Below are 19,254 nucleotides of genomic sequence, written 5' to 3' on the forward strand. Positions count from 1 at the left end.
TGATGGATTTAAGTTGATAATTGCTCTAAACCTTTGATTACATTTGATAAGCAATCTCTTGTGCAATGTTCTAATTGATTATCCAACCGGCAAAGAAAGATGAGCTATTATAAAAGAGAATAAGATCATCAAGATTTTTTTTTTCTCTCGAAGATTATTACTTACTAGTAGACATGATTGTGCCTAATATTATATATAAATTTGATTAACTTCAGCACATTTACATTTCTAGACTCTAAAAGCATCAACTTTGCTACAAATCCTTCAATGTTTACCATAACAAAAGGAAAACCGACACCAAATTCTTGTGTACCACAACAAAAGAAACTTTTTAAAAGTTCTTTTCTTTCTCAAGTCTTGAAACTTTGGATATGGACTTTAATGAAACAATTTAGCAATGTTTCTAAAGTACCATTGTTTAGAAAATTCCATACCCTGACAGCTAATGGGCTAACTTTCATTAGTTTAGATATCGGTTTACAGTACTATTTGACTGTAAGTCATTAGTTAGTGAGATGTGAAACCATTCTAATTGTGATTCTTTGACACACTGATTACTTTCTGATGACACATTAACATGAATTGTATATACTTCTTCGTTATTGGTTCATTTTATTTTTTCTTCCCCTGCTTAATCTGAAACATGAAAATCTTGCGAGGATGTTGATATAGGGAAACAGTACATTGTAACAATTCCAAAATTCAATTTCTTTCTGATAGGTTTGCCCCCTATACTCAATTGAAATCTCAGCCTCTATTTATGGCATCATTGGTCATTTGGATCTACAATTTCACACTTCTTATTGTTTATTCATTGTATTTAATTAAAGATGCTTGATAACCATTAAAAGCATGTAGGATTTCATCCATGCACTTGGCAGGAATCTTGCAACGAACTGTCCTTTTCGAATGAACTTTATTTGACAAAACAGATTAAAAGAACAGTAAAGGACTGTGCAGCAAGCAAGCATTGCTGTGGAATATTATTCTTGTTCTTTCTGAAGTTATATACTTATTGGATGCACTTGTTTAAACTTAAAAGACATCGGAACCAGTTTCGACTAATCAGTAGGAACTCACCTCATGGTGGTTGATAAGATGCCTAATTCTATGCCTGAAGGCATCTTTTTTCTGTTTTTGCTTCCATAGGCAAAAGGGAAGACAGAAAACAAAGAATCAGCTCCAAACTCCAACATAGTTAAATAGTTATATTTAGCTTCCCAACATAATCTAGCAATCCAAACCAGATAAGCAAAGGTGAATTTGAAAGCAACTAGGCTTCCTTTCGGGTTCAATCTTTTTCGTAATTACCAATTTATATAGGTACAAAAGAGGAATCAAAATGAGAGAAGTCGCCTATCAGGACAGTTAAGATAGTGATAGTTTTTCGGCTGCCGGTGTCGTTTCTGGACTAGAGGTTCATGATCTTCTTCTTTCGTGGAAAAATGGAAAGGAAGATGAGCTCTATCCCTAACTATGACATCGACTAACAGTTGACATGACTCAAGCCAGGTTGTTCATTGGAGAACAGCACCATTTATCACTGAATAATATCAAGAATCAAGCAATGATTCTTCAAGGCATGATCAATCCTTCTTTCCATCTTAAATGAAAAAAAAAATTATATATATCAAATTTAATTTGTGATCAATATGGGATTTATCTCCAATTAGACTCTTTAACACTTTGAAAACTGTAACTAGCACTCAAACAAAAAGAAAAGGAAGACGAAAACTATACTTTCTACTGATCAAAATGTTGAATTTACTATATAACTATCATTTTTACAACCCTTGTTTCCTAGAAAGTAGCAGTGTATAAATTTCCTGGATTGAAGATCAAAAGCCATTGATCTCCTTCTTTGCTTTCTGGATACATCAAAATCTCCCATAATTTGATCAGATTGGAATTCTTCCAGGCTTTTTCTCCGTAGTCTCAGTTTTCGTTCCATTTACGTTAGCTTACGTGAACCCTTTGTCCGAAGAATATTTGCTATTCTCTGCCCTATCTTATCCGTCCAATATAGCACATATATAATCAAAGATAATGATTCTGCATCCATATCCCTTGATCAACTCACCGGTGATCTTGAATTTTGATTAATTAAACTGGATCATGGGCTCCTTATCGATCGGTATGTTGACTTTGGCCTACTGACACACCACATGAACCCCAATAATCAAGCGAATAGCACATTTCTCATAATTAAATTTCAAAGCACGATCATTTGATTAATCATTGATTCTCCATTTCTTCTGCACCCAATTTTTTAGTACCCACAAAATAATTGAGAGTAACATTAGAAGACTAATTAATTAATCAAAAACCAGCCTGCATTTACATTATTATTCTATAAACCGTACAATTTTTTAATTAATCTTTGTTGAGACTTTTGCAAGCAAAGGAAAAAAAAATGAGAAAATAAAAAATACTACTATTGAAGATCAATAAGGTTGACCACCTGAGCAGCTTATCCGCCTCCGCTTCATCGGGAAAACTTGCCGGAAACCACCATTCGCTGCCGCCACGTGCCACTCATCCAGAACCATTTCCTCCAACTCAAACTGGTGCAACCCACTAGACCCATCATACAAGCACCCTTCCGGGAACCCACCGAGACCACGATCCGGTGGCTTGGCTTTCCGGCGACCAGCCCCAACAGGAACATTTCGAAGGGCCCCACCTGCCGTCCAGTACCTCTGGCAACCTTTACAGAAATGTCTAGGCTGGTTGACGTTGTAGTTATTGAAGTAACAGAATTTGGTCTCCACGCTCTTGCATCTAGGGCATGGTATGATCTTGTCTGGCCTCTTATCCACAGTTGGATGATCAGCTTTGTTGTGTTCTTCTTTTACTTGTCTTCCATGAAACGTAATCGTTGTCCCAAATAGCTTGATCCCTTGTCCTGCTTCTTGGCTAGCCATGACCATTAAGAGAAAGACAAAGACAGAGACAGGGGACGACTAAAGAGATAAGAGTTTCTTTGGTTTAAGGGCGAAAGGTGTTTGAGAGCGCATATATATATGGGGAGGAGAGTGGGGGAAAGGGAAAGCAAAAGGAAAAGCGCTAGGAATTGAAAGGAAAAAGAAGCAAGTGAAGGCAGTAGCGGCCAACGCCAAGAACAAGGTAGGTGCCGTGGAAAAGTTGACGATGAGCTTTTTGTCCACATCATTACTCCACGTCATCAATATTCAAGATATAAAAAATCCAAAAAGTGGGTCCCAATCCAGGTAGGTTTGCATACAAAGTGTCAAAGTGACGGAGAATTGGAGCATAAATAAAGTGGTAAAGTTTTGGTTCTAATGGGATTTTATTTTCTACTATTATATTTTACAATTTAAAATAAAAAAAGAAAGATAAAGATAAGGCCAAATCCTTCCTACTTTTGTTTGAAAATCTAGAATTCTTTTGATTGTTTACTTTCCATTGATCTCTTTAGTAATCTCTTTAAATTTAAAATTTGTTATTTTAAAATTTTTTATATACAAAAATCCACTACTAATTGCATGAAATTCGTGTATGAAATGGAAATAATTGGATCAATTTCATAAAGAAAGAAAAAATATAGTGGTTTTTTTTAAATAAAGAATAAGAACTTGATTCTCTTCAAGAATTTTATTTTTTTCACAGCTCCTATAGGGTTAACTGCAATTCCTTTAAAATTCGTTTCCAAATCAATGGTAAATAAAATTTTCCACTTCCAAAAATCTTCAAAGATTATGATTATAAAAAAAAATGAAAAACGAAAGTTATTTTAGATGCTTCAAATTAATTAGTCTGATGTCAAATCAGATTCCACCAGTAAGCAAACTTGCCGGCATTGCATCATCACTAGACGTTAAAAAGATAACTATATCAAAAGACAAAAGAATGGGTCAGAATTTCATATCATAAAAAATTTTCATTTTAATTCTTAAAGTTGGATATCGTTTTTTAATTGTTCAATGGCAATTCTTTTTTTTTTTTTTCTTTCATGCAATATTTTTTTCAGGTTTCAATGGATTTTAATGATAACTTTGCTGCAATTTCTTTTCATCAATTGCAGATTTTTTCATGCAAAATAACTTAATTAGTTTATGGATGATATTAATTCAAGTGGGTATAGAAATTCGTATTTAATTTATAAAATATTATTTATTTTGATTTAAAAAATTTATAATTTTATTTTATAAAAAATATTTTAAAATTTTAAATTGTAAATTTTATTTATATAATATATCAAATTCTTAAAATCTTTTGGTATATGATTAAAGTGTTATAATAATAAAAAAATTGTTTTACTATTTGAGTTTAAATTTATTAAAAATTTGTGAAAAAATAATTTTTAATAAATTTATTATTAAATTCTTTAATCTTTTTCTTTAATAAAGGAATCTCATTAGATTAATGCAAAAGCTAGATCATTTCCCTTGCCTTTTCCAATTATATAATGTGGACAAAGAAGCATTTTAATTACTTTAGTTGGAAAAAGTATGCACTTTTTCTTTTCGATGCTTTGGACTTTCTTTCCAAATAAAAAAAGTTAAAGATTTCATAAAGATTAAAGAAAAAAGATTATCTTTATTGGAGCACCCTTTTTTTAACCTTTTCCATGTAGTTGCCCACTGATTTAAGTCATGAGCTCATTGCTTTTTCACTGTTGTTTTCTTTTTCTTTTTTTTTTTAAATGAGGAAATTTCTTAAAACAACAACCCAAAGGAAATTACAAGGATCAATTTATGGCTTCTTCTGTTTTTCTATCTGATGCAAAGATTTATCATTTCCTAGTGATTGCATTCTTTCCTTTCTTATGATGGCAAGGAAAATTTTAGGATTTCTTTTTTTTTTTTTCTCGCAATATAATAAATAAACAAAATCACTTAAACTTCAAGAGAGAATGAATAGAAAAATTATTTATTCATCATCCATAGAATTTTTAGATTTTACAAATGAGATAAATAAAATCAAAATAAATATATAAAAAAATATATAGATTAATATATTTGATGTATTGTCAATATATAAATTTTAGATAATATTAATGAATTATATGATGTTATATCATTAACGAAAAAAATAAAATTGTATAATTCTTTAAAAATAATATACATAAATTTTATAAATCCTTTAAAATAAATACACAAAATTTATATTTTTTCATTAGGATGTGACATTATATAATTTATTGGTAATATTTAAATTTTATATATTGATAATATATCAAATATAAATTATATATATATTATAATACAAAATATTGTTCGACGGCTTATGGTCCTAATTTTCCCGATTTCATAAGTTTTTCTTTCACCAAGTTAAATTTATGTGTTGTACATGTAAACTCCTTATTTCATCAAATTTATTCTTTAAAAAGAAAAAAAAAATGCTTGGCTTGGTTATCCCAAAGAGAGTGCCCTAATCAAGTTTCATAAGATAGTTTTGCAGCATATATATTATATTGCATCTTGTTGCGGTTGTTGATTACATCAAGTTGCTCTAATAAAATGAATTAATTAACGAAGTCTCTCCACTCTTCTTCATTTCTTTATTTAATTACTTTAAACTTTTTTTTTTTATCCTTTACCAATCAGTGATGGGTACTTTGGGAGCTATATGTAGACTTAATATAATAAAAACAAAGTTGTTCATTAAGATAATAAACTTAGGGCCTGATCTTCAATCTTTTGCTGCGAGAAAATTATAGTACATTTTTTAACACTTGGTTGCCAAGCCAAAGCCAGGTGTTACCCATCTCTCGTCTTTCCCCGGATGGCGAAGGCTCAAGCAAAAATGGGTTTAGCCTCGTAGCAAAAAGAGCTCCAAATCTTTTCTAGCAGCTAACTTTTAAGCACCACGAAGAGGAGATAAAAGATCGGAAACTTAGATCAATTAATTTATATAATTATTTTTTAAAAATAACATTAGATAAATTTAAAATTTTAGTATTTACAATTGTCAATCTCTTTTATAAAAAATAATAAGAGATAGACTAAAAGCAAAAGATTCATGCATGTGTTTTCTTGCAACTTGCTTGAAAAGTTTATGAAAATCTTTTTTTTTTTTACCATTATAAAGGTAACAATCAAAAGCCAAAAAGTATACTCCCTCTCTAATCTTTCTTCCAAAGCTCAGTTAATTCCTTTCATTTTTATTCCGATCCTTGAATTTACTCTAAGATGGCGCATATAATCTTATGACCATTTTTTTCTTAGTGGGAAAAATCCTTTTCATAGTGGGTGTGATGTGACTGTCATCTTTATCTTTGAATTCTACATTTAGTATTTTTTTTTTTTTACCATTTACCTTGATCCTTTTTTGACTCCATTAATTGGCTACGAAGTTGCTGCTGCATCCAACTTGCAAAATAATTAATTCACTAGAGAACCGGTGGGTTGGAATTTTGATACCTGTTCCAGCTAAACCTGGCATCAATTTTTTTCAACTCTTCTTCGATCTTTTCTTTATTGATTTATTTGGTGATGGGTTCTATGCCTTGAAAAAAAAAATGGCATAGTCAAAAACATATACCATATGACAAATTAAACAAATACAGGAAGACCCAATATTCTAATAACTTTATTGTTTAGTTTTAAGGCTTTCTTGTGAGATTAAAAAAAAACAAAGATTTTGGATAAAATACGATGACTTGAATCCCACAACTAAATTGAAAATTTCAATGCAAAAAACACGGAAACAAAGCAGTGATTCAAATTCAAGCTAGTGGCAGGCTACTCGTCCAACCAATTACGCGGCACTGCTCTGTTTTCGCTACCGTTGAAAATTGCCTTAAGATGACACTTTTAAGCAACACAGACAGGCATTGAAATATATTTTTTTTTTCTGCAGAAACTGACAAGATCCTTGTTCTAAAGACGGCCGAAGACTCCACCCTTCAATTCAACGCCCAAATTGAGATGCTTTCTCAGACGTTGACAGAAACTAAAGAACTAATCTATATAGCAAGTTGCATTTGTTAATTTCTGAAACCCAAGTTTTGCCTGTTTTCGGGTTAGGTCACGTTAATGTTAACCTATTCCTAATCAATGTCCCGTTTAAAATAAATTAAAAAATGAAAAACAGAACTCAAAAGATTACCATATATTCTCATGCATTATGCACGAATCATTGCCTCAATGTTGAAACTTATATCAGGACTCAGCTATTCAAGAAATTAATGCAAATAATCGCATACAAGATGAGCCCTGCTAACTACTTACAAGGAGAAACTAGTATTATACACATGTTAAACAGCCTTACCAAATGCGGAAACTCAAGAGTGCGAGAATTTAGTTCCAACTATCCTCTGCACCCGTATTCCAAAATAATTATGTGTCACTCCAGTTATCATCATCTTCACCATCATCGCTCCCAACAGCCTGAACAAGTCTCCTTATTGTTAATCTGATGGTGTGATTCATAATAGAAGAAATGAGAACAAGATAAGAGAGCAAAAAAGGAGAAAGAATTGGAAACCTGGCGGATTGCATTTGCTTTCTGCAAAATTGCGGTGACTTTGACATTGGTAGTGGGGCCAGAAGTAACATTTGGTTTTGCAGTGACCGTGGGTCTTAGGTTGAAAGACTGAAATGACGAAGAATAAAAAGCAAGTGAATGAATTATACTCCATTATTTTATCAGACATCCAGTCTATTCTACAGGATACATAAGACTACTCCTAATTCAATTTTCTACCACATGAAGATATCATAGCAATACCAACATAATCACAATCAAAGAGGTACATAAAACATGTTCAAACTACACCAGTCAACTCCAGCTTGTTCCTATACCAAAGTCACTTCCTTTTCTGTTCTACTTTTTGTGGGAGAAAGAGGAAGAGAGGTGGGAAACTCTTATATCTCAAAAACAATCTTTATGGCAGATGAAATCACTGTTTTTAAATTTGAAAATATTAACAAATAAACAATGAGATGATAAATGGTGATGGAGAGCAACATATCAAGAAAAAAATGACTACTCACTTTAGTTCTGATCTGATGTAAGAAATCTTCCTTTTCATCCATCCCCCTGTCACTGCTGAGCGGGTTTGCCTCTTTCTGCCTAATCAACCTCACTTGGTCTACCTGCAGCATGCATCAAATTTTTGACGATTAATATACATGCAGTTTCCACTTCACAACATTTTTCAATGTGAAATTTTTGAAAAACAAGAAAACAGAATGACAACACAGCTAAAGTACCTTCTTCTCAGGTTTTACTGCAATTGCCTCATTATTTACTTTTTGTTGATTAACTGAGGGTGACTTAGGCTTCTGAGACACAGTAGATCCTAAAAGTTTCAGATCAAGCTCACATCTGAGTGACTCTGATAAAGAATGTTGTCTTTCTTCTGCCTCATCCATGCAGGGTTTTGAAACCCGCCATTGAGCAGGAGGAGGTGGTGGTGGTAATGGTGTGAGCTCCGTAGAATTTTGCAATTCTAGCTGGTTTTTTTTACCAGAATTGCTTTTTGTTTCATCAAGTAGTACAGGGTTAATGGCATCAAAACTTGGGAGATCAAGCGTCACACATAGAGATGGTTCTGCACCAGTTCCAGGAATTATTGTTTTATTTCCACCATTAACATGGATGCCATTATTGGCTGCTTCCCCAACTTGCAAGGAGCTTGAAACAGATTCCATTGATGACAATCTACTTAATGCGTCATATAACTCATGGTCCTTGCTTTCAGGGGTTTCACCAGATTCCCACTGCTCAGAATTTGACTCAGAGCAATAACTAAGGCAAGCATCAGACATATAAGGGGATGATCTACAGAAAGTATCATCATCAGTGTCTGAAGCAACACCATGCACTGGAAAAGCAGGCACTGGGACCAACTGAAATGAAGGAAACATGTCCCTAGCACTTTCCTGATAACGATTCCCATCAGGAAATTGCAACCTGAGTTTAGAAGTCTCAAATCCATCTATAGGGTTGAAAGATATTTTCATATGTTCAAGTGGTGGAGAAGAAGTAAGTGAATTTACAGGAGATCCATCTTCAATCTGCTCATTGAAGATTGGCCAAGGAATTTTCTGGTATGATATGCCCTGCTGCCCATTCCTCCACTCCAATACCCCAGTTTTTGTAGAAGTAGCTGGTTCAGATTCACCATCATGGTCAATCGACACCTTTTTGCGAAAGCCATTTACAAGCAACTTGTGGCCAAGTCCAAACATCCTAGATGAGTTGTTATCATTCTCTTCATCAGTTTCAATAGATGTAGGTTTGACAATAGGATTGACCTGGTGCTTGTTTTCGTGTGGCAATGAAGTGTTTAGGCAGAAGTCAATGCCATTAAAATTATCAAGAAGGGAAGTTTTATCACTACATGAACGTGGAACCTTCTCAGTACTTTCTGCATTCTCAATCACTGTACCTGAATTTCCTCTAGGTCCTTTGTGGAAGGGCATAAGAGTTTGATTTGGAGGATCAAATGCTTCACTATTTTTGGCTGCAGAACAATGAGCTGTAGTTGATATACCAAAATCAGGAGGTATTGATGGCTGAAGCCCCAAAAGACCACCATTTGTCCACAAACCAACTGAATGCACACCAGAAAATTCAGTCTGGGAGTTTTGAGAGTCCCTGATACTGTTTATGATCCTATCACTTGCTGGATCATGCGTATTGGAAAATGTAGAGCCAGTGGATGATGATGGATCACTGATAACAGATTCCACTAGTGAACCACTACAAATTTCATCACTCACACATAAATTAGTGACAGGTGAATGGTCAGGATGAGGAGATTTCCCTGAGATTTGAGGCATCCGTTCACTGGCAAAATTCTCAGAGGGGACTGGATCAGGTAAACTCGAGGACATCCCATTGTTTGAAATAATATTGGATGAGGCAGAGGATTCAATGATAGATGGATGACGATCTGCATTGCCATCCATAATCGCACGCGTTCCATCTTCTCTACTCTCATCGTTAACATTTTTAGCATCATCACTCTGCTCCACTTCCCATTTTGTTTGGCACTCAACATCATTTTTGGAACACTGCTCCACTTCTCGTTTTGTATGGCACTCAATGTCATTTTCAAATTCTGATTCTATTGTGTTCAGTGCATCCATGTAATTATCTGGTTCACTTTCAATTTCATCATTTCGATTCTCAATAGAGCTTGATTGGGGAACATCTATGTCATTAAACAGGATATCCGTTTGGACTAGATTTCCAAGGTTGGCAGCTGGTGTTTCCTGCACATCTGCATCAAAGTTCATCTCTAGAACTTTATCTCCATCCCAATTTGCTGCTTTGGACTCCACTATTTCAGCCTTTTCATCCCATGTTACACAAAATGAACTTGGGGCAATCTGATCTTGAGATGAACTATGTGAAAAGCTATCATCTATAACCCGGCTTTGTTCAACAGGAAAATTTGAACCAAGGGTATTAGTTTCTTGCATCAACCTAGAAGACACTTCCTTGGGTTCCTGTTCCTCAGGTAGCATGGATGAACCTCGATTGAAAACACATTCAATATATCCCGACCCAGTTCTTGAATCAAAAGAATTTGAATGCTCTCCCGCATCAGATTTCAGTGCGATGTCAACTGTAGATGCAGTTTGAGAGGAAGAAGTTTGCCCATTAACAATTGGAGAAGTAAACTGCATACTGCATGGTCAGATTTCGTGTAAATTTCAATTAAATCAACCATATTCAACACAATAAGTCACATGCAAATGCATATATGTTTTTTTTTTTGTTTTTGTGTTGTTATGCTTGTCTGTATGAATTGAGTGCACACATGCATTTGTATACATATACATGTATTACCTGCCACTGCGATTTGATAATGATGCACCACGTGATAGTTTGCCATGCCTGTGAGATGATCTTCTATTCTGTTCATTTTTGACAATTTTAATTCAGAAATAATTCCAAATTGAAGAACATGTAGGTTATTCAGTTGCAACATGAGTCTGAAAAGTTGTATTTACATAAATTTTACCTCCATGCCATAGGAGTCCTAGAGGCAAATACATTCCTAGTAATTATGGATGACAAGCCTCATTTGACTAAAGAGTAGACTAGTTAATTAATTTACATGAATTGAGAGACAATAATGAAACCTGTTGTGAAAATTGATTCAAAAGGTAATAAATGCTTCTCAAAATTGTCAAGATTCTATGCCTAGATGATTGATAGAGTAATTAATACCTTGCTTTTACGAGTCTTCTTATCTCTTGGGACTTTCTCAGCATCTTCTACAATGGAGCTACCTGATGCTCTTTTGAAATAAGTTGGATCTGAATATCTCCTCAAACAAGATCCTGGGCCAACAGCATCAAATCTGGTTGCAAAGCAGAAGTAAGAATCCAAAACAGATACACACACACACACACACACACACACACACACACACACACACACATCACAAGCTCATTTCTTGAACATTCTTGTCATTGCCAAAAGGGGGAGTGGATGTAAGTAACCATACTTGTCAAGCAAGTGCAGACGTGGAGGTTCACGACAAACTTCATAAGAATCCATAACAAATCGAGGTAAATCGTTGTAGATGAAATGATTTTTCTCATTGTGAATTCGAGGGTGCCATTCAGAACCTGTAGGGCAACTGCTTTCCATAAAGATTTGAATAGAAAGATAAAAAATTTCAAATAGCTAATAAAAAAAATCAAAATTTAAAACCAGTTTTTTTCTAAATACGAATCAAGATCATTTTCCTTGCATCTTGACTCTTAACCATAAAGTTGTATTATTATGCAATCTCCTGCAAGAAAATAACATAAATACTATATGCAAAAGAAAAAAAAAAAGGATAAAACTGATGAAGTGAACATTTTGAAATAGGTCCATTTAGTCTCAAATCAATGTAAACCTTTCAAGGATTTAAATGAATAAAGCATGTTTTTTTTGCGTCAAACATGTTTCCAATGCTGTAGATCTTCTTTCAACATAATGGTCTCCTTACATGAAAATTGCTTCAAGTGCCAGCAGCAACTGACAATTGATGCCACCTGATGGACTACAAATGAGGTTCTTCTTGAAATTAAGTTCTTATTGACCATTTGAACTTCAACAAAATAAGATGCTTTTTTCATATATACAAGTGAAATTATGGTCCATGTCTTGCTGGTACTCAACCCAAATACAGGCAACAAATGTCAAAAGAACAAAGCAAAAAAGAATACAACATTACTAAAACAAACAAGATAAAATAGTATGTACCGAATGCATATATCTCTGTAATGGGGAAAACAATGTGAAAGAAGCATTATCTACCAAGAAAATCAGTGGCTTTTAGAGCAAAGGAAAAGCACAGAGGACATACCAGCTGAGTAAGCAAAGTGTATATGACTTGTTTGGGCAAGAACAGCCTTCTCAAGAGGCGGAAGCGCAGCTTCAATCCGTTGCACACGAATCATCAATTTATGACTTCTAGACGCTGTGCTCATTACTTGCTCTTGTAATCCATGAAAAACCTCAGCAGCAAATCTACAGCATAACAACCAAACTCCACCAGCGAAGTTTAAATAAATAATAAAAAAATTTTAAAACAATAAAAGCAAACAATAACTAAAAGAAAAGCAATTGAAGAAGTAATATCTTATACTTACAAAGCTTAACGGTACATAAATCAAACTCTTTGGCTTTCAATTTCTACTGGTTCTTTTAAGTTTTAACTTCCTTAGCATGCAACCGAAGAGAGAAATATTTTCAAATTATAAAGCCAATAAAGCGGATAAAGGAGTAAACGTACTCAGCAAGATCGCCTAATTGGCGCAAGATCCCCACGAGACCGGCGACGGAGACGCCATCGAGAATAGCGTTAGGATCTTCTCTATTAACGTCCTTGTAAAGCTCCGGCTGACCAAGCCCGTACTCATTCCTCACCTGAGCTCTAACCAGAGGCATTTTCGATTTTTCTTTTAAAAATTCATGAGAAAAAAAAAGGATTTATGTACAAAACAGCAGCTTTACTGCTTTGAATGAATTAAATAAAAAGAGTGAATAAAATTATAAAATTAATAATAAAACCGGTTATTTTGATATTCCCAGAAAGGGGTAAAAAGAGTAGGTGGAGAGATTGGAGCAGCTTAACTGCTGAAAGAGAGAGAAAGGGAAGAAGATGAGGACATTGCCAACACAGCAAGCCATTCCCCCGAAATAATCGTTTTGTTACAGTCTGGAAGTCCCATTTTTTGTTTGCTGAAAAGACGGAATTGACCTTGCACTTTTGAACGGAATGACTTGGGGAAATGACCAGATTTTCTTTTCTTGCTAAAACGACCGGGGTGGAGTCAAACAACGTATTGAAAGTATCGTTTACTATTGGCAAAAGGGTAAAAAAAAAAATCATCCATAATAATTAATAATCATTTAAACTTATAATATTTTATTATAATCTTTGAATGTTTTATTTTCATTAATTAAATTTTTAAATATTTATTTTTATTCAATTTAATTTTTAAATATTTATTTTTATCTCAATAAAATTCTAGATTAATAATAATTGATGTTGATAATTAATTAATTTTTATTTAATAAAAATTTAATCAAAAAAAAAGTTAACCTTTTAACTTTACGGTTCCATGAAATTTCATCAAGATAGTAATTAAGGGCGTGAGAACCCAAATTTCAAAAGTTCGTTGATTGACCTTAAATGCAAACCAAACCTCCATCAAACAACTAATTCCACAATGGGAAAACGGGAAGGTTTTAGGATTAACCATTAACCAATCACATCTTCAAACGTGCCTCGGAAAAGTAACAAAACAACGGGAACATAAATTTTCCGACATTTGACTATATCACTTTGTTATTTAGAAGAAGCCTTTAATTGTTTACTGTTTATTAGTGAACATTATGAAATTAAGGAACGAAACTCATGTTTTCATTTTTTTTTTTTTTAAATTGATAGTGCTACACTACTGCTAAGAATTTTCTCTTTATATTTTTTTAATGTTATTTGGTTGAATCACAAGTTTCATAAAATTTTCAAGAGATGGAGAACGACTGATTATATTAAATTCCTTTAAATATATTTTTTTATAAAAAAATTATAATCTGTAAATAAAAATAAAATAATAAAATTTAAAATTATTAAATATTCCTTTAATCCCATTTATTTTATTTTAAAATGTCTCAAAATTATATATTATTTTTTAAAATATATAAAACTTTTACATTTTTTGACATTAAAAATTATAAAATTTTAATTTTATAAAAAATTTTAAATTTAATATTAAATATATTAAAATTAAAAAAAATTTTAAATTTAATAAAAATTAATATATAACAAATATTTTGAAAGAAAATGAGTTATTTTTTTATAAATTATTATATGAATCAATTTAAATAAATTTATAAATATATTTTTAGTAAGTAATAAGAGGAGAATTTTTGTGTAATAAGTAGTGTCAGATGGGAAGTAGCTTTGACTTGGCTTCTCGGCCTAGAATCTTAGTTAGCTTCCACTCCACCCATAAAGCAAATATTTTAATGTCAATTGGATAATTAAATTTTATATTTTAATGTAAAAATTTATTCATTACCTACTCCATTAACAATTTCTTGTCACGATCCTAATTCCAAAATGGTGTTAGACGTAACAAAAAGAGGATGTTATGATCGAAGTATAGAAGATAAATGTAACGTTTTTAATTTCACATTAAAATAATACATATAAAATTTTAAATTTAAATTTATGATATATTTTTTATAAGATAAAATCATAATATTTTTAGATTAAAACAAATAATATTTCATAAATTAAGTATAAATTTTTATAAATGATATCAAATTCACATTTAATTTATAAAATATTATTTATTTTAATATAAAATTTTCATTGTTTTATCTTCTAAAATATGTTTCACAGTAAAAACATGCTATAGCCGAAGTATTTACATTTCTTAATAGGTGCCATTACGTGAAATTATTAATTCCATATATCTCCATCTCATGAGACCCAATCCTTGGTAAGTGTTCAGTGTTAACCCAAGGTTAAAAATATCCCTATAATCAACCAACTTAATGCGTGGCAGACCATGTACTACTTGCTGGTGGGATCAAACTATGGTATAAATATATATATATATATTTATTATATTTCCAAGTCATCATGAGATTTCGATCCAAACTCCTTTTTTTTGTTTTTTCAAAAGAAAAATATTTATATTTCGAAGAGCTTCAGATGGACCCATAAATTAAATGAGCGTTTGACATATCTAGCTATGTCAGATTTGTTTTCTCATATGTTTGGGATAATTAAAGAATTAATACGTCCTATCTACTTTAGCATGTACTCATCAAGAAGAAAGCCCAAAATTTTCCTCAACTTCTATTTACACTTTCCAGCGTCACAGTGTTGGCATCCTCAAATTCAGCTAGTTTTAATCATTAACCAAATTGCATATATATTTTATACACTAAAACAACTCCCTTCTTAAGTTCTTGACCAACAAAAGCAATTTTTGTAGAATTTTTTTTTATTCGAAAAACTTTAAAATTAAAAGAGATTATTTCATTTTTAAAGTCAAAATAAATCATCAATGTAATTAAGATTTATAATTTTATTAAATTTTTATTTATAAATTTTTTAAATTTATAAACGATCTATAATCAAATAATTATAAAAAATTTTGAATTTAAATATTAATCGTCTCTTGTCACTTTCGTCTATCCTCGCTAATTTCTGTGGATGATTGTGCGCCAACTACAGTGGTTTAGTTTTGAGGCTAATTTACAAGGAATGGTCGGATAAAACCTTTGCAAAAGCCTTTTAATATATGAGACCCACATTATATAAATGTATTGTTGGAGGAAGGGGAGGGAGGGAGCCCATATCCTATAAATACAACCTTGTCCTATCTTCCTTATCATGTACCTCGCATTATGCTCCTCGTAAATACACACCCTAAAATTGTACCAATGTGTCATTTTCGCCTTGGTTATTATTTTTATTATTAGAAAAAGAAAGGGAAAAAAACCCACCTTTGAACAAATTTTCTATAGTTTCCACCATGAGAAAAAGGACAGAAACCAAAAAGGGCAAAGGAATGGGCCTACGAATTGAAGGCTGAAGCAATAAGGAATGGGCCTACATGGTAAAGGAATGGGCCTTCTGAACAATTGGAGAAGGGGTGGGAGGGAGGTAATAAGTTCGGAGGTGGACATGCGGGCAATGAGGTGCAAATCTATCTGCAGATCCAGTGCAAGGAACAGGATTTTTAATGCAACCCGAATTTTTCATAAATAAATTTGTTCTAAAACTTTCCTGTCACATTAAATAATATGATTTCCGTATCTACAACACTACCACATCAGACTTGAATTCTCCAAATCATGAATTGGAATTGAGAGGTTCGAAGCTTTCCAGCTTTGATAGAGTTGAAACTGATCAGGATGGCCGACATCTTGGCCCAGTTTCAGATATCATTGACTTGGGCGATAGATTATAAGGACAACCAGTCCGGGCCACTGATTATAACAGCTGAAGGGAGATTCCTTTGGATGAAAGCTGGTCTTATGTCACCATTAACATTTATGATTCACCTATTATTGTCAAGTGTCTCTTAAAGATTCAAACGATTTGGTTTCTACTCCGTTTTGGCAATTTCTTGATAGGTGAACATATATCATAATCCCTGGTTTTATTAAATGCAATGTGAATTGCTTTAATTTGATAGCCTTTAAGGGCGAAAAAGGGGAATCATTTCAACTTAGAAGCAAGTGAGTAGTGACATGTTGCAAACAATTGGAGTCCAGCTGCAAAATGAGACTTAGAAGCATTGACAAAAGCATTGACTGATAAAACTAGAAGTGTGCCAAGGCATAATATTGAACATGAAAATGAAAAAGAATGCGATCTTCTTGATAATTTTTTCCCTTTTTTGGATAGTTTGGGACTTAGAATATGGTTGCTTTACGGGAAGATTCAGTCAATGGGGCAGCATTATAAAACTGGTATTCCAATTCTATGTTAGAGTAATAAAACTAGGGATTCCATGTATTATTCTAACTTCTGTATAATTACTTTGCTATTTCCAAAACTTTTAGAAGATAGAAAAGTCTAAAGACTGAAGCAACCATATCCTCAAATTTACACATATGTTCAGTGAAATGGAAATTATTAAAATGAAATCTTGATAGAAATTAGAAAAAGGATATCACACTACCAAATCTCTAAAAAAATGTTATTTCTATTTGGAGAAAAAAACAATGTGAAAGTGGATTGGAAAAGCAAAATCTTGCTGGGAACCAGCACAGAGCTACTTTAGGATTCCTATAGTTAGTAACTATTATTACTATAGTAATTATTACTATCGTAATAATAAAAGTCAAGGATAAGATCAAAGTGAGAGGTGGGTCAAAGTCAAATACTATTTGCTAATTCATATTATGCACATGAAATGATGATATATAGTTGATAATACTCTATGGAAAAAGAACCGCACAATCAGTTTTGGGCCCATAGAATTCAATCAAGACTTCCCTATAAAAATTAATCGTCGCCCAAAATGTCATCCACAAACTAACAAAAGCGTTGCCACTGAATGCCTTGCTCTGCCTATATTTTCTCTACTTTTATTATTCGTTCTCTTATTAATTTTTTGTTCTTCGAATGTAGCCGGTGCCACTGTTCCACCATCGAGGACTTTCAAGTACATAAATGAAGGTGACTTCGGAGAATACACTGTTGAGTATCTTGCAGACTATCGTGTCCGACCCATTTCTTTATTTCCATTCCAATTATGCTTCTATAGCACCACTCCTAATGCATTTACCTTAGCACTACGAATGGGCAGCCACCGGTCCCAGTCCATAATGAGGTGGGTCTGGGAAGCCAATCGAGGCAGGCCTGTTGGTGAAAACGCCACATTAACTTTTGGGCTGGTTGGAAACCTAGTTCTAGCCGATGCTGATGGCACTGTGGCATGGCAAACGAGCACTGCCAACAAAGGTGTGGTAGGATTGGACCTACTACCATATGGTAACTTGGTTTTGTATGATAAGAAAGGTAAATTTATTTGGCAGAGTTTTGACCACCCAACAGATACACTTTTGGTTGGCCAAGCTTTCCGATCCAATGGTCCAAACAAGCTGGTTAGCCGCACGTCTATAGTCGATAGCACTGAAGGGCCTTACAGCTATGTCATGGAGCAAAGGTATTTAAAGATGTACTACAAAAACAAGAATTCACCAAACCCTTTGCTCTATTATAGATCAGATGAGTTTGGAAATGGGCAAGGTTCCTTAGCAAATCTTAACTTTTACTGCAGCCCAGAGACCGAGCAAGCCTATGCTTTCGAGCTGGCGTTCACATTTGACATGAACAATTCTAGTAGTTCAGGAACCTACATTCTTTCAAGGCCTAACTACAACAGCACATATTCCATGCTTCGAGTGGAATCGGATGGCAACGTTAAAATCTACACATACAATGAAAATGTTGATTGGGGAGCTTGGGAGAACACATTTAAGCTCTTTGATGGTGACGATCATGAAAGTCTGTGCAAGTCACCAAAGTGGTGTGGTTCACTAGGAATTTGTGAGGATAATCAATATGTGGCATGTCCTAGGCCAAAGGGTTTGCTAGGATGGAGCAAAAGCTGCACACCACCGGTTTTGCCGCCATGTAAAGGTGGTGCTAACGTGGGTTATTACAAAGTCGTGGGTGTTGGGCATTTCACTAATGGATGTTCAGAAGGAGATGGCCCCATGAAGTTGAATGATTGTAGAGTCACATGCAGCAATGATTGCGGGTGCTTAGGGTTCTTCTACAGGGAGGAAACCTCCAAGTGTTTGCAGGTTCCTGACTTGGTACTCTTATCAAGGTGTCTAATCCTGCTCATGTTGCCTACATCATGATGCCCAAGTAGATTTCTTTTGGAAAAAGGAATCTCGAATCTATACCTATACTATACGTTTGTAACAATAAACGATCAAATCTTGGTTACAGATCATCAAGATCCAGTTATTACAACAATGTCATTTGTTAAAGACAATCCTGAAAAAAAAATTGTGATGTTTCCTCATCTGAATTTAAAATTTTTGTTTTTTCTTTTTAATAGTTTGAATTATACTATTCTAATTTTGATTATCTAACATTGAAAAAGTTGCTGAAAGCAGCTTTGAATTAACTTATGACATCCATGCATATGCCATTTAAGAACACAATAGGTAGCTTTGAGTTTGAAGAGGGGGAGGAGGGAACAATTCCTAGCCAATGCGGAAATTGTCAATTGGCCTACTTAAGATTGCTAGGAAGAATATTTACAAACCTAGTGAAGCTAA

General features: G+C 33.4%; 2 protein-coding genes and 1 pseudogene across 6 annotated transcripts; 1 reads left to right on the forward strand and 2 right to left on the reverse strand.

Annotated features, from left to right (window-relative positions):
- Positions 1-1,648: 1,648 nt before the first annotated feature.
- LOC111280912 (dof zinc finger protein DOF1.5-like) lies at positions 1,649-3,067 on the reverse strand. Of its 4 annotated transcripts, none has more exons than XM_022868452.2 (2): positions 2,462-2,985; positions 1,649-2,252 (listed from the first exon to the last, which is right to left on the reverse strand). In XM_022868452.2, the coding sequence occupies exons 1-2, from the start codon at positions 2,928-2,930 to the stop codon at positions 2,236-2,238; spliced, it is 486 nt and encodes a 161-aa protein (XP_022724187.1). In that variant the 5' UTR covers positions 2,931-2,985; the 3' UTR covers positions 1,649-2,235. The 4 variants fall into 4 exon arrangements, with proteins under 4 accessions (XP_022724187.1, XP_022724186.1, XP_089613343.1 ...); XM_022868451.2 differs by having other exon boundaries at positions 1,654-2,255; positions 2,462-3,067; XM_089757217.1 differs by having other exon boundaries at positions 1,655-2,150; positions 2,462-3,067.
- Positions 3,068-7,049: 3,982 nt separating this feature from the next.
- Positions 7,050-13,103, reverse strand: WAVE2 (SCAR family protein). Of its 2 annotated transcripts, none has more exons than XM_022868146.2 (9): positions 12,716-13,103; positions 12,287-12,450; positions 11,435-11,558; positions 11,155-11,287; positions 10,771-10,838; positions 8,181-10,608; positions 7,962-8,063; positions 7,453-7,560; positions 7,050-7,355 (listed from the first exon to the last, which is right to left on the reverse strand). In XM_022868146.2, the coding sequence occupies exons 1-9, from the start codon at positions 12,868-12,870 to the stop codon at positions 7,305-7,307; spliced, it is 3,333 nt and encodes a 1,110-aa protein (XP_022723881.1). In that variant the 5' UTR covers positions 12,871-13,103; the 3' UTR covers positions 7,050-7,304. The 2 variants fall into 2 exon arrangements, with proteins under 2 accessions (XP_022723881.1, XP_089613341.1); XM_089757215.1 differs by having other exon boundaries at positions 11,435-11,569.
- A 4,288-nt stretch (positions 13,104-17,391) lies between these two features.
- On the forward strand, positions 17,392-19,011 carry LOC111280540 (EP1-like glycoprotein 2 pseudogene; annotated as a pseudogene).
- The last annotated feature ends 243 nt before the right edge of the window (positions 19,012-19,254 follow it).

Source organism: Durio zibethinus, chromosome 28, assembly GCF_047325235.1.
Source record: "Durio zibethinus cultivar Kanyao isolate XHJ-2024 chromosome 28, ASM4732523v1, whole genome shotgun sequence".
In the NCBI taxonomy this organism is placed as follows: Eukaryota; Viridiplantae; Streptophyta; class Magnoliopsida; order Malvales; family Malvaceae; genus Durio; species Durio zibethinus.